The sequence below is a fragment of the Hypanus sabinus genome, chromosome 20 (assembly GCF_030144855.1).
Source record: "Hypanus sabinus isolate sHypSab1 chromosome 20, sHypSab1.hap1, whole genome shotgun sequence".
NCBI classification, from domain to species: Eukaryota; Metazoa; Chordata; class Chondrichthyes; order Myliobatiformes; family Dasyatidae; genus Hypanus; species Hypanus sabinus.
Genome location: NC_082725.1, coordinates 2,308,404 through 2,321,033, shown reverse-complemented (window position 1 = coordinate 2,321,033; position 12,630 = coordinate 2,308,404). Strand labels below are relative to the sequence as shown.

Here is a 12,630-nt window from a genome sequence, read left to right as displayed (position 1 = left end):
CAACCTCTCTCAGGACTCTGACATGTGGTCCATCTGGCCCAGGTCACTTATCCACCTTAAAACCTCAGTTTGCTCAACACTTTTCCCTTTGTAATAATAGCAATGGCTTTCACTCCTGCTCCCTGCCACTTGCAGACCTCTGGCACACTGCTAGTGTCTTCCACTAATTGCCTTTTTTTGGAGTTTAAAAGCTTCCCCATCATCCAACTTCCCACTCACTTTTGCTATTTTATATGTCCTTTATGAAGTCTTTACCTTCCCTTGTAGCCACAGTTGTCTACCCCTGCCACTTGAAAACTTCTTCCTCTGTGGGACATATCTATTCTGCACCTTGTGAACTATTCCCAGAAACTTCACCCATCTCTGCTCTGCCGTCATCCTCACCAGTATCCTCCTCCAATCCACCTGGGTGAGCTCCTCTCTCATGTCTCTGTAACTCCCTTTATTCCATTGTGATACTGACGCATGTGACGTTTGCTTCTTCCTGTTAGAGTGAGTTTTTGGGTAGATGATTCATTTACATTTAAATGATTTTGGTCACCAGTGTTCTGCTCTTTGTCAAAGTACTGTGGATTGAGTCCATAACAATGCTGTTCCTAAAAGCTGTAAACCCAGTTCATTTGTAACAATGCTGTCCCTAAAAGCTGGGAATACTGGAATACTGGCCCAGACGCTGCAGATGAAAGTATGAAGTTTACAGGTTGTTTTGAAGACAGCATTAACTATACTTTGTAAATATGAATTGTCCTCTATGTTAGTACGTAAAATACTAAATAAATGTATTGTGGATTTAACATGCATTCCTAAAGGCTGTAAATACCAGCCCAGACATGCTGGCATCGGGAGAGGTGGATGAAGTCAGAAGGTGTGATATTTTGTAAGTAGCTTCTGAAGAAGCATTGTATATACTTCGTAAATATGGATTGCCTTTTGCTTAGCAAATAAATATCGAACCCACATTGGGCTAGCAGACCTTTCCACTGAAAGCATCTCCGTCTGTATGATGCCTGCTGAACTTCGTTTGTAAAATAAAGAAGCTGCTTTGTAACGCTCTCTGGGTGATTTTATTCATGCCACAACACTCCCTCTCAAATTGCAGTATGAATTCAATCATATTATGATCATTGCCTCCTAAGGATTCCCTTACATTAAGCTCTGATAGATCTGACTTATTACACAACATCCAATCTAAGATTGCCTTTCCCCAAGTAGGCTCAGGCACAAGCATCTCTAAAAAAACCATCTTGTAAGCATTCAACAAATTACCTCTTGCGATCCGACACCAACTTGATTTTCCCAATCCTCTTGCATATTCCCCATTCCAAATGTGGCATTATCTTTATTACATGCCCTTTCCAGCTCCTCTTGTAATCTCAACCCCACATTTTGCCTACTATTTGGAGACGTATATACTGTATGATTCCCATAATGATTTTTTAAATCTTGCAGTTTCTTAGCTCCACCCACAAAGATTCAACATTCTCTTACCCTACGTCACCTCCTTCTAAAGATGTAATTCCATCTCTTACAAACAAAGCCAGACCATCATCTATACCTTCCCAGCTGTCCTTTCAATACAAAGTATATCCTTCGAAATTAATGTCCCAGTCACGACTCAGTGATGCCCACAACATCATAATGACCAATCTCCAACTAAGCCAAGAGTTCATTCACCTTATTCAGAATGCTTCAGTCCTGCAATCTTCGCCTTTTTGAATTTTGCCTATGTGATATAATTTAACACTGTTCTGTCTGCATTTGTATCCAATTATTGGCTTGTCCTTCCTTGCATTCATGTGACATCCATCATCTACTTGTAAGTCTGCTGGCTCATCCTCAGCTCTATCATTCTGGTTCCCATCCCCCTGCCATATTAGTTTAAACTTCTCCCAGCAGCTCTAGTCGACCTGTCCACAAGAATATCGGTCTCCCTCAGATTCATTAGGAGTTTGAGCAGACTTGGTACACCAGACTCAAACAAACATTTCTGCAGATGCAACACATGGACAGCATTCTAACAGGTTGCAACCTCACCTGAAATGAAGGGTCAAAAAAAGTTGCAAAATGTTGTAAACGCAACCAGCTCTAATATAGGCACGAGACTCCCCAGCCTCGAGGAAAAGGTAACGTCTCAAAAGGGCAGTATTCATCGTTTAGGACCCCCTTCATCCAGGACATGCCCTCGTCTCATTGCTACCATCAAGGACGGGGTACAGGGGCATGAAGAGATACACTCAACATTTTCGAGACAGAATGCTTCCTTCCACCATCAGATCTCGGAACGGACAATGAACTCATGTACACTACCTCAGTGATTTTTTTGCTTTTTTTGCACTACTTACTTAATTTATTTTTAAATATATTTCTTATTGTTATTGTGTATTGCAATGTGCTGCTGCTGCAAAATAACAAATTTCATGATATATATCAATAATATTCAGAATCAGAATCAGGTTTATTATCACCAGCATGTGACATGAAATCTGTTAACTTAGCAGCAGCAGTTCAATGCAATACATAATCTAGCAGAGAAAAAATAAAAGTAAAAATAATAATAATAATAATAATAATAAACAAACAAGTAAATCAATTACAGTATAAGTATATTGAATAGGTTAAAAAACATGCAAAAGCAGAAATACTATTTATTAAAAAAATTGAGGTAGTGTCCAAAGATTCAATCGGATAGCAGAGGGAAAGCTGTTCCTCAATTGCTGAATATGTGCCTTTTCAACCTGATCCTGATCCATAACTCCACTCTATTTCCCAATATTCCTTGCTTCCTCCAGAACCTCAGCTTCAGCCTTGCAAAGACCACTGGAGTTGGAGAAATTGAAGTATTCCCAACTCTCTTCATTTCATTCCCAGTGGTAGATACTTTAACCAGTAGCAATGGTAAAAGTTCAAAAACTTCAAAGTAAACTTATTATCAAAGTACGGATATGACACCATATACAATCCTAAGATTCAGTTTCTTGTGGGCATTCACAGTAAGTACAAAGAAATCTAATAGAATCACATACATCGAGATGGACAAACAACCGATGTGCAAAAGACAACAAACTGTGCAAATACAAAAAGAAAGCAACAAGTAATAAAGTAAATAAGCAATAAATATTGAATCCATTCTGGGAACAATTCAGTGATGGCAGGAGTGAAGTATCCCCTCTGGCTCTAGAGCCCGACGGTTGAGTGCAACAATTTTTCCTTTCTTGCATTTCAATAAGGTCACCTTTCTTTCTCCAAACTCCAGAAAGAATGTGGCCAAGCTACTTAATTTTTTCTTTTAGGACAACTGCATCATTCCAGCAATCAATTGTAAGTAAAATTTATCCTTCCTCTGGACTGAAGTGAAAATGGCAAACTTTTTAAGTATCACCCCTCTGCCCAAAACATCTCCTGCACAACCCTCTTTGCCCATTATTGTAAAATCCTCCATCCAATTTACCAAATTGCCTTCATCTAAGTTTTCTACACTGCATGTTAAACTTCAAGTACAAGGATACTTAAATGCCCTGACCACAATATTTAATAGTTCCTCACCATAACTGTTCTTTTAGATTCTCAGAAAACTGATTATTCTCATGATATGTAATACTTCTAATGCCTTAATACTTAACTGTGGCTTCAGAGTCATTAGATACTCTTCACAGCTTATTCCACCCAGACTTATTATCAGCACCGTTCACGAATTTCACAACATTAGCGAGTGATAATAAACCTAATTCTGAATACATCCCAAATGGTGAATATAATAACTGAGTGGCTGTAACAGCCTTCCACATAGAAATAAAACATCTGTTCTTCCCCTCCGACTTCTGTTCTGTAACTAATCCCCTGTCAATGCTGATATATTATCCAATATTTATAATGGATGACAATTTCATAATACTGCTGCATTTTGAAAATAACCAGAACTCGTGGAATGCATGGGTTTTCCCTGAGTCTTCTGGTTTCCTCCCACTGTCCAAGGATATATCAGGCAGGTGAATTGTTCATTGTAAATCGTCCTTGTGATTAGGTTAGAGTTAATTGGGGTTGTTGAGACTTGATGGGGCAGTGTGGCATGAAGAACCAGAAGAGCCTCCTCTATGCCATATTGCTAAAATAAAATCAACCATGTTGAGCATGTACAGTGAATATGTTTGAATATATTGCATGTTTTTAAGCATCACATATCATGATGAAGGTATAACAGTGGTTGCTGTATTCCTAAATAACAGTTATACCTTCATGGTGGCATGTAACACTTAAAGGCATGCTGTATGTTTCATGAAGAAAATTTTAAATGAACAAGTTCACAATTAGCTGGTAAAATTAAATAATCTTAATTTTATTAGCTAACTGTGAACATTTAAATTTTTCTTCATGAAAAGAAGTAACATTGCCTCAATTATCAGTAGATTCATGTATATTAGGCAAACTATGCAGATCAATTATTACACCGACAGAATCACAGTTTGCCATTCTATAAATAATGACAACTTCATCATGATATCTATTAAAATATCAACCCTTAATGTTGTTTTTTTGTAGTCTTTCAGTTCTACTGTGAGAAGTAACTTCACATCAATTTGGATTTAAAGTATATTTGCTCCTACATCAGTGATGTGAAGTTTGTTTACAAATGCCACTGCCCCCTGCTCTGAGCCTATTGATAACCTCCAGCCATGGAGACAACACTTTTGTCTTGGGGGGGGGGGGGGAAGGAGTGCAAAGGAAAGGTCAGTTTCAACAGTCCAGCAACTAAGATTCTCCATTAAAAAAACCTAAAATGTGATACAAACTGTAATCTGTAGATGAAAAGGAATCAATACATTTAATCAATTGATACATTTAATCATGACTGTTTTAAGACAATAAGACAAGCTCAATTAGCCATTCGACCCATCAAGTCTGCTGTCATTCCATCATAACTGATCTATTTTCTCTCTCAACCCCTTCTCTCTGTAATCTTTGACACCCTGATTAATCAAGAACCTATGCAATGAGTAATGTGTTGATCCTTGAAAAATGGTAATATATTCTTCAACACATTGCAAAGAGAATTATCAGAAATTTCAGAAGCATGAAGAAAATGCAAGAGTCTGCATATGCTGGTAATCCAGAGCAACACATACAAAATGCTGAAAGGATTCAGCAGATCAGGCAGTATGAATGGAAATGAATAAACAGTCGACATTTTAATTGTGCACACTTTATTATTGTTAGCTCTTTTTGATCAAATATCAATCATTTTTATTGCTGTTGAGAATATCATTTGAAACTTCTACAGGTTTTGAATACATTTAGAAATATATTTATTGATTAAGACATGAGACATTTAACTTTGTAGTTGATCTACATGCTTATTAATTCTTCAGCTAGTAATATTTACTAAATCAATGTTATATTTTACAAAATGATTTATTTTGTAAACATTTATTTTTACACAGTATTTATTTCATGAGATGCACATCACAGTTTAGACTGGTACAAGTTTGAATTCTGTAAGTAACTCAATTATTACAGATTTGCCCATCCTTTTGGAAATAATAATTGGTTGAGTTTACAAAGTTTCTCTGAAGCTTATAAACAAGAGACTCAAGAAACATACTCAGTGACTACATGGAGGAACATTTGTGTTTGTAGCTAATTCCACAGACCTGTATCTCTTCATTCTCCACTCTCGGTTCTTCTGTCGTCACATTGTTGTTAAAACAGAAGATCTGATACGGAAAAGAAATCTCCAGCCTCATTATCCTGTCCTCTTTAAGGTATTGTTTCACAAGAAGGTGCGGAATAGATTGATCACTGGCCTGCAGCTATTTTGATCAACCTGAGGAATTTTGGATCTAATTTACATACGATATGCGTGTATATAATATATATAAACCATCGTGACACACGAATAAGTAATCTTTGAAGTTTTTTTCTCTCTCTAAACGAACCAATTCACATTTCCTGGAACGAAACTAGGTTTCTGTTTTCGGCACTGTGGTGTTTTACCCCAGCTCCGGCCCCGCCTGATCAGTTTGGCCTCAATACCCCTAAGATCAGAACGCTGGTGAGAAACATTCAGTGAAAACGCACCCAGCTTTGAGTACATGTGCAAGTGTTGGTATACAGAAACGTGGTCCGCTTCCCTTTTAAGTATTCTGGGTAAGGGAGGTATTTTGTGACTGGCTCTTTGGACGTGTTGTTTTGGAGAGAGTCAGCGTGGTTTAGTTCGATCCTCTTTTTATCGGTCGTTTGCGAGGGGTTTAAACTGGTCGCTTCCACATTACTGACCAGGGCAAAGTAATAAAATCTCGCTGAAGGATTTCGGTTGATGGTTGGCAGCGTGGACAAGGACACTATAAAGAATGTGAGAGACGCGCTGGCCGCCACTGTTAATTTTGGTTGTTAGTTGGATTAAATATTTCGCAAGATAGCGACCAAGGCTGAGTACTTTATCGACTGAATTCCTAAACTTTAAGAGCGTGTAAAACGACCAAGGTCGGAATCCAGCGGGATTCTCGCCAAGTTTATAACTTCTTTAAATATTTCAGAAACATATCGGTATCCAGGAAGCCGGGTCGGAGTTCGGAGTTGGAAGTGTTTAAAAAAGTGGTGAAAGTGTGTCGGTGGTTGGCGGCGGGGACAAGAGGGGGAGGGGGAGGGGTGTTAGAAGGAAGTCTTATCTTCCGTTGTGTAGTCTTAGCTTTCTTTCTCTCGTCTGCTGGAACTTGACAGTGGGAAAGGAAATTTGGCTTGGCCGGGAGCGGGGAAAATGTGAGTGATTTGGGAAGAAAGAAAAGGCCCCGCGGCTTTCGCCTTTGTTGTTGTAAGGAATGCGGAAACTGTTGTTGAAGAGGGTCACATTCAGGCGCCGTGGGAAAGAAAAATACAACTGTTGCTTCTCTCTCTCTCTCTGCCCCACCTCCCCACTCACCCCGTGCGCCGGAGGCAGCTCTGCGGCGCAAAAAAAGATGGGAGTGAAGAGGCTGGGATAGAAAGTTCGGAGAAGGCTCCATACACACTGGTCGAAAGAAAGCATATCCTACATTCGGCCCTCTCCTACCCCCTCGTTTTCATTTCCCTTAACAACAGGGACAGGGGCGGCCCCTCTTTCATTCCCCTTCCTCTTCCCCACCCCGCAGGTCCTCATTCACACTTGGTAGCCTCACAATCTACCTGTGTGGCCGTCTGTAGTGAACGGGGGAGGGGAGGTACATGCCCACGGTCGACTGATCTTTTGAACGGACATTAGATTCCAGCTTAACGTTGTTAATCGGCGGGCTGCTTTGAATATGTGCGTATTTATATATCTATGTGTGTATGTATGCAATATTCTGTACATGTGTTTCACATGTCTGCGTGCCTGCGTATCTCTATGTATGTGCATACACATATATCGTCTACCTGTAACATATATCATATGTGTGTCTGTGTCAGCAGGGTCTTGATACAGTAAGCTTTATTTTGGTGTTTAACTTGTCCCGGCGATGGATGGACAGGGCCGGTCGGCGTCTGCAGATCTCCCAGAACTTCCTTTCTTCCTGTGCCTGACACCGCGGGGCTGGGTGGTGTTAAAACTCGTTAGTTTAGCAGCGGGACTCGGGTGGGTGGGATGCGAGAATATGTGGAAAATCTCCGCCCTAAAGCTGGGGGAAGTGATCACTCGTTTCTTGCACACCACCCAGGAGGAGAAGAGTGCGGGTGTTCAATGAGAGGGGCCTCCCCAACGCCCACCCTCCGTTACCTTTCCTCTCTCGCTCCCTCCCTCCTCCCCCACCCCAGTGGGGTCTCCCTGCCTGCTGAATGCTCAGTATTTTCATTACAACACGTGCGGAAGACGGACGTTGTGCGCATGCTTTAAAACCCCGAAAGGGTGCAGTCCAGTTCGGCCGGAGGTGGGTGCGCGTAGCTGGAACATCCCGACCGGGGTGGACGGGCGCAGGGAACGCAGGCCGGTTGTGCAGGGAGGGCGGTCCGGCTGGTGGTCGTTCGTGTTTACCGTGCCGATGCTCTCAACTTTGCAGACAACGCCGCTCAACTTTCAATGGTAGACCATCGTTCCCTCGGCTGAATACAGTTTGCGTTGTTTGTCAACGTTTGCTCCTCCACAGCGAGCCGGTTATTAACTTTAGCTGCTCCCGTGCACTTTACTAACGCGTCTCTTGTTTCACCCCACCCCCACCCCATCCTCTGCTTTCCAGATGTGATCGGCGCGAAGAACCACCCAACTCGTTTCTCGTCTCAGAGTGTCGGACAGCGGGGGGCCATGGACGCCAAGGACGGCAGTTTCGCGGAGCGCTACGAGCCAGTGGCCGAGATCGGGGAGGGAGCGTACGGCAAGGTTTACAAGGCCAGGGACAGGAAACACGAAGGGCGCTTCGTGGCTCTCAAGAAAGTCCGGGTGCAGACCGGGGAGGAGGGGATGCCGCTGTCTACCATCCGTGAGGTGGCCGTCCTCCGGCAGCTCGAGTCCTTTGAACATCCCAACGTGGTCAGGTGAGTGAAATGGACAGCTCCCGCCTCCCCTTTCCACTCCTGCAGGCGGGCAGGCAGAAACCACCCTCCGTATGTCGCCCCCTCCCCGGGGGTTTCTGACAATACCCCCCAATTCCCTAAAGCATTGTTGGTTTGAATATTGTGTAGGCGACTGGGAAACAAATATGTTTAGTTTAGATAGGATTATCGCTGAAGGCCAAATGGAGATTTGAAAGTTTGTCACATTAGTGGGACAGCAGGTGTCTGGCGGGACAGTCAGGTGCGAAACCCCTTCAGCAGACCATGTCCCCGGAAAGGCGGCACTTCCTGCGCGACAGGCGGCACTCCGGTACTGACTGACGGCACCAAAAAAAGTAGGAAGCGTACGAGTACACTCTTCCTCGTCCAGCGAATTACTTTGTTTCATTTTAAGTCCTTGACCTAGCGTCTCCAGGTTAAACCCGGAACGATAACATATCACCATATGGTCGGTAGAAGGTTTTTACCGTAACACCAAATAACAGCAGTTTTTCTGTTAATTTGCAAACCCACCTGCTAAATTCCCTGTTAAAGAGTTAAAGGGTTAATTTATGAGGAGCATTTGATGAGTGGGTCTGTATTCACTAGTTTAGAAGACGGATCCTATTGAAAGGCCTAGATAGAGTGTACGTAGAGAGGATGTTCGAAACGTTGGTGGTGTCTCGGACCAGAGGGTGGTAATTCATTGCTAGAGACGGCTGGTAGTCAGGGTATCAGAGGTTATGGGGAGAAGGCAGGATAATGGGTTTGAGAAACTGAAGAACGGACTCTAAGGACCAACAGTCATAATTGTTCTATATCGTCTGGTCTATTTATTTTGGGATATAAGCGTATAGTTAATCTAGTTGCTGTCTTTCGATTACGTTTATCATTCACGTTCTATGCACCTCCCAACATCTTAAGAAAAAAGATCCCCATTTTATAAATGCCGCCCGCGCCGCTTGAGCGGGGACGAATGCTCCCGAAACGTGAAACGGATCTGGTGACACGGAGAAAAGTTTTGTGCAAATTAGGCGAAACTACTAGCAGTTTCCAAGGGTCGAAAGAGAGTGGGCCTTCGGGGTCGCCCCTCTATATTGAGTGGGTTTGCATCGCTTCTCCCTTTCACGTCCGCTTTGTCTCGGTTGTCCCTGCGGCGTCCGCGCTTTTGTCAGCTCGTCTCCAAATTATAACTAATTTTATCGAAAACATATATGTCACCATGTAGAACCGCGAGATTTATTTTCTGGTGGGTATTCATTGTAAATACAAGAAACAGGATTGAATCAATGAAAGACTGCCCCCAACAGGACGGGCAAACAAGCAATGTGCAAAAGACGACAAACTGCATGTACAAAAGAGAAAAAAAAAGAGAAATAATAAATAAAAACGCAATAAATATCGAGAACCTGAGATGAACAGTTCTTGAAAGTGAGCCAATGGGTGGTAGGCATAATGTAGTGTTGGGCTGAGTATCCTCTGGTTCAAGAGCCTGATGATTGAGGGCGATAACTGGTTTACCGACACTCCGCATCGAGACCCGGGAAGTATGTAATCGCTCAGGGCGCTCGCAAAGAAAGCACACGCAAATCTAGAGACCGCCAGCCTTCCAAGTTGATATAGCTATTCAGGGAAATTCCCCAAAGTCCTAATTTTAGATGATTCTTGCGGTTTGAGTGTACTTTTTCGCAAGTCTTTTATTGGAAACTTGGTGCGTATTCACGGATGACTGTGAACAGAGCTTTTTCCCTTTGATTTTTACTGTACGGGAGAGCTTCGTTTGGCGTTGATTTAATCGTGTAATTTGCATACAGCTGCAGAATAGTCTTACCTTTTGAATGCATGTTTGGATTTTAATTTGATTGCGTAAACCACCTTGTAGAATGGAAGTTTTGAATTTCTCTTAGTAATGTGAGTTACAAACATTGGTGGCAGATAAATCTCTTTGGGGCAGGCCAGTGAGTAAAACCCATCTTTTTCTCCGTATTAAATGGCTTTTATGTCATGTCTCATTTCACTGCAAATGTCATATCCCCTGCTAGTCCTGTCCTAGTCATCATTTATTCTGGGTGAGTTTCGAAGCATACTTCCTTTCTCAAACTTTTTTGTTATTTCTCCTAAAAACCCACAAGTTAATGCTAAATACTGATGGTTCTGCAGTTTTCAGATTTGACTTTTGCATTTCCAAAGCAGAAGTTAATTCCTGGACATTTATAATGTCTTAGTTCCCCTTAGTTAGACAGCCAAACCTTATTTATACATTTCAGCATCATCATGTGCCCTGTGGTGTGACATGGGCAAACAGGGTCTTTAAATTAAAACATTAGCCTGGTGTACTTCAGTACATGATGGTTACTCCACTGACTTGATGAAGGGTCTTGGCCTGAATCTTCCGTATATACTGCCTTACCTGCTGAGTTCCTCCAGTATTCGCTGTGTGGTGCTCTGGGTTTCCAGTGGCTGCAGAAAACTGCCCACTGACCAAACCTTACAAAGCATCAGCAAGCTTCATGGAATGCTGATCTGTGTCTGTCCTGGACTGCTCGATTGAATCTCCAAAATACCACACTTAAAATTAATGTTATGCATTAATGCATCCAAAATTAATGTTAACAAGCTTCATCAGGACTTTATACACGCATAAAATGATGGAGGAACTTAACAAGTCAAGTAGCATCCAGAGGAGAATAATCAGTTGATGTTTTGAGCCAAGATCCATGATCTAGGAAGGTCCACCACAGGTAGTCAAAAATGCCCGACACATCACTGGCACCAGCCTTCGATCAAAGACATCCACACAGAAAGGTGCCAGGAAAAGGCCAGTAAAATCCTGAAGGGTTCCACCCACCCTGCTTATGGACTGTTTGTCCCTCTCCCATCCGGGGGGGGGGGGGGGGGGGGGGGGGGGGGAGGCTACATAGCATCCACACTAGATCTACCAGACCTAAACAGTTACTTTCCCCAAACAATAAGGTTGATCAACGTCCCAACCACTACCCTACTCCTCCACACCCTCAACCACCTCTACTTTGTCATTTCCTGTTAGTTACCTTATGTACAGACACACCACTGCCTAGCTTCACTTTATGGACATACAATTAATATATAGGCTATCTTGTATATTTATATTTATTGTAGATTTAAAAATTATATTATTGTGGTCTTTGTCTTACTGAGTTCTTTGAGCTGCATTGGACCTGGAGTTACAATTATTTTGTTCTCCTTTGTGTGGATTGTACACCCATAAAGTGATGCTAGGCACAGGAGTTGTACAGAAGGTAAATTTTCTGTCAGGAAAAGTCCTAGTAATCTTTAAACTGCAGTGATGGATTAGGTGGTTTACAGAGGGACTGCTTAGTAATGGTCATCACTTTTGGTGTATAGAGGGCACAGGAAGCCAGTGACCGAGTGATTGAGTATTTGCAGAGACTGGAGTGGGCTGAAATGTGTGTCAGAGACACTTGAAAAGAATGGAAGATGCAGCAAATGAGTGCATATGGGGAATCATATCTCAGGGGCATAGCAGTTGGTGTAACATTTAGCATTGCCTGCGATCAGGGTTTAATTCTGGCTGCTGTCTGTGAGGAGTTTGTACGTTCTCTGCATGGCCACATGGATTTCGTCTGGGGAACTTTGGTCTTCTCGTATTCCAAAGGCATGCGGGCTAAGGTTAGGGGGTTGTGGGCGTGTGATATTGATGTTGGAAGCATGGTGACACTTGCAGGCTGTCCAGTGCAATCCCTGATGATTTGATGTTTTTCACTGCATGCACATGTAACAATAATGATAATCTTGACAATATTTTTAATCTTCATACATGGGGGGTGATATGGCCAAACAGTAATGTGACATGAGCTACCCGGTGGTGATAAGAGGCAGAACAGCAGTGGCATATGATTGAAAAGTGAATTACAGTGAAACAAAAAAAGTGCTTGGGAGACGATTGAAAGGCAGTGATAAAATCAAGAAAATCAAGAGGGGGAGCCAAAAAGGTATTTTAGTGAACTGTAGTAATTGTGAGATGATAAAAATAAAATTACATAAGCATTAAATATATGCACAAGTGTTGTACTTGACCCTGGTAGCTTGTCATAAACTGGATATATTTCAATGCATCTTTCAATGTGCATGTCGGGGTACTATCAATAACTTCATCTG

The 12,630-nt window shown here is 42.2% G+C and overlaps 1 protein-coding gene across 6 annotated transcripts in view; it reads left to right on the top strand.

Moving 5' to 3' along the window:
• Positions 1-5,485: 5,485 nt before the first annotated feature.
• cdk6 (cyclin dependent kinase 6) overlaps positions 5,486-12,630 on the top strand; it is a 124,683-nt gene continuing 117,538 nt past the window's right edge. Inside the window, exons 1-2 of one of the 6 annotated variants that reach the window (XM_059944955.1) lie at positions 5,486-6,346; positions 8,181-8,475. In XM_059944955.1, the coding sequence (XP_059800938.1) occupies positions 8,246-8,475 (230 nt within the window). In that variant the 5' untranslated portion in view covers positions 5,486-6,346; positions 8,181-8,245. The other 5 variants (XM_059944959.1, XM_059944956.1, XM_059944958.1 and 2 more) reach the window with 5 other exon arrangements.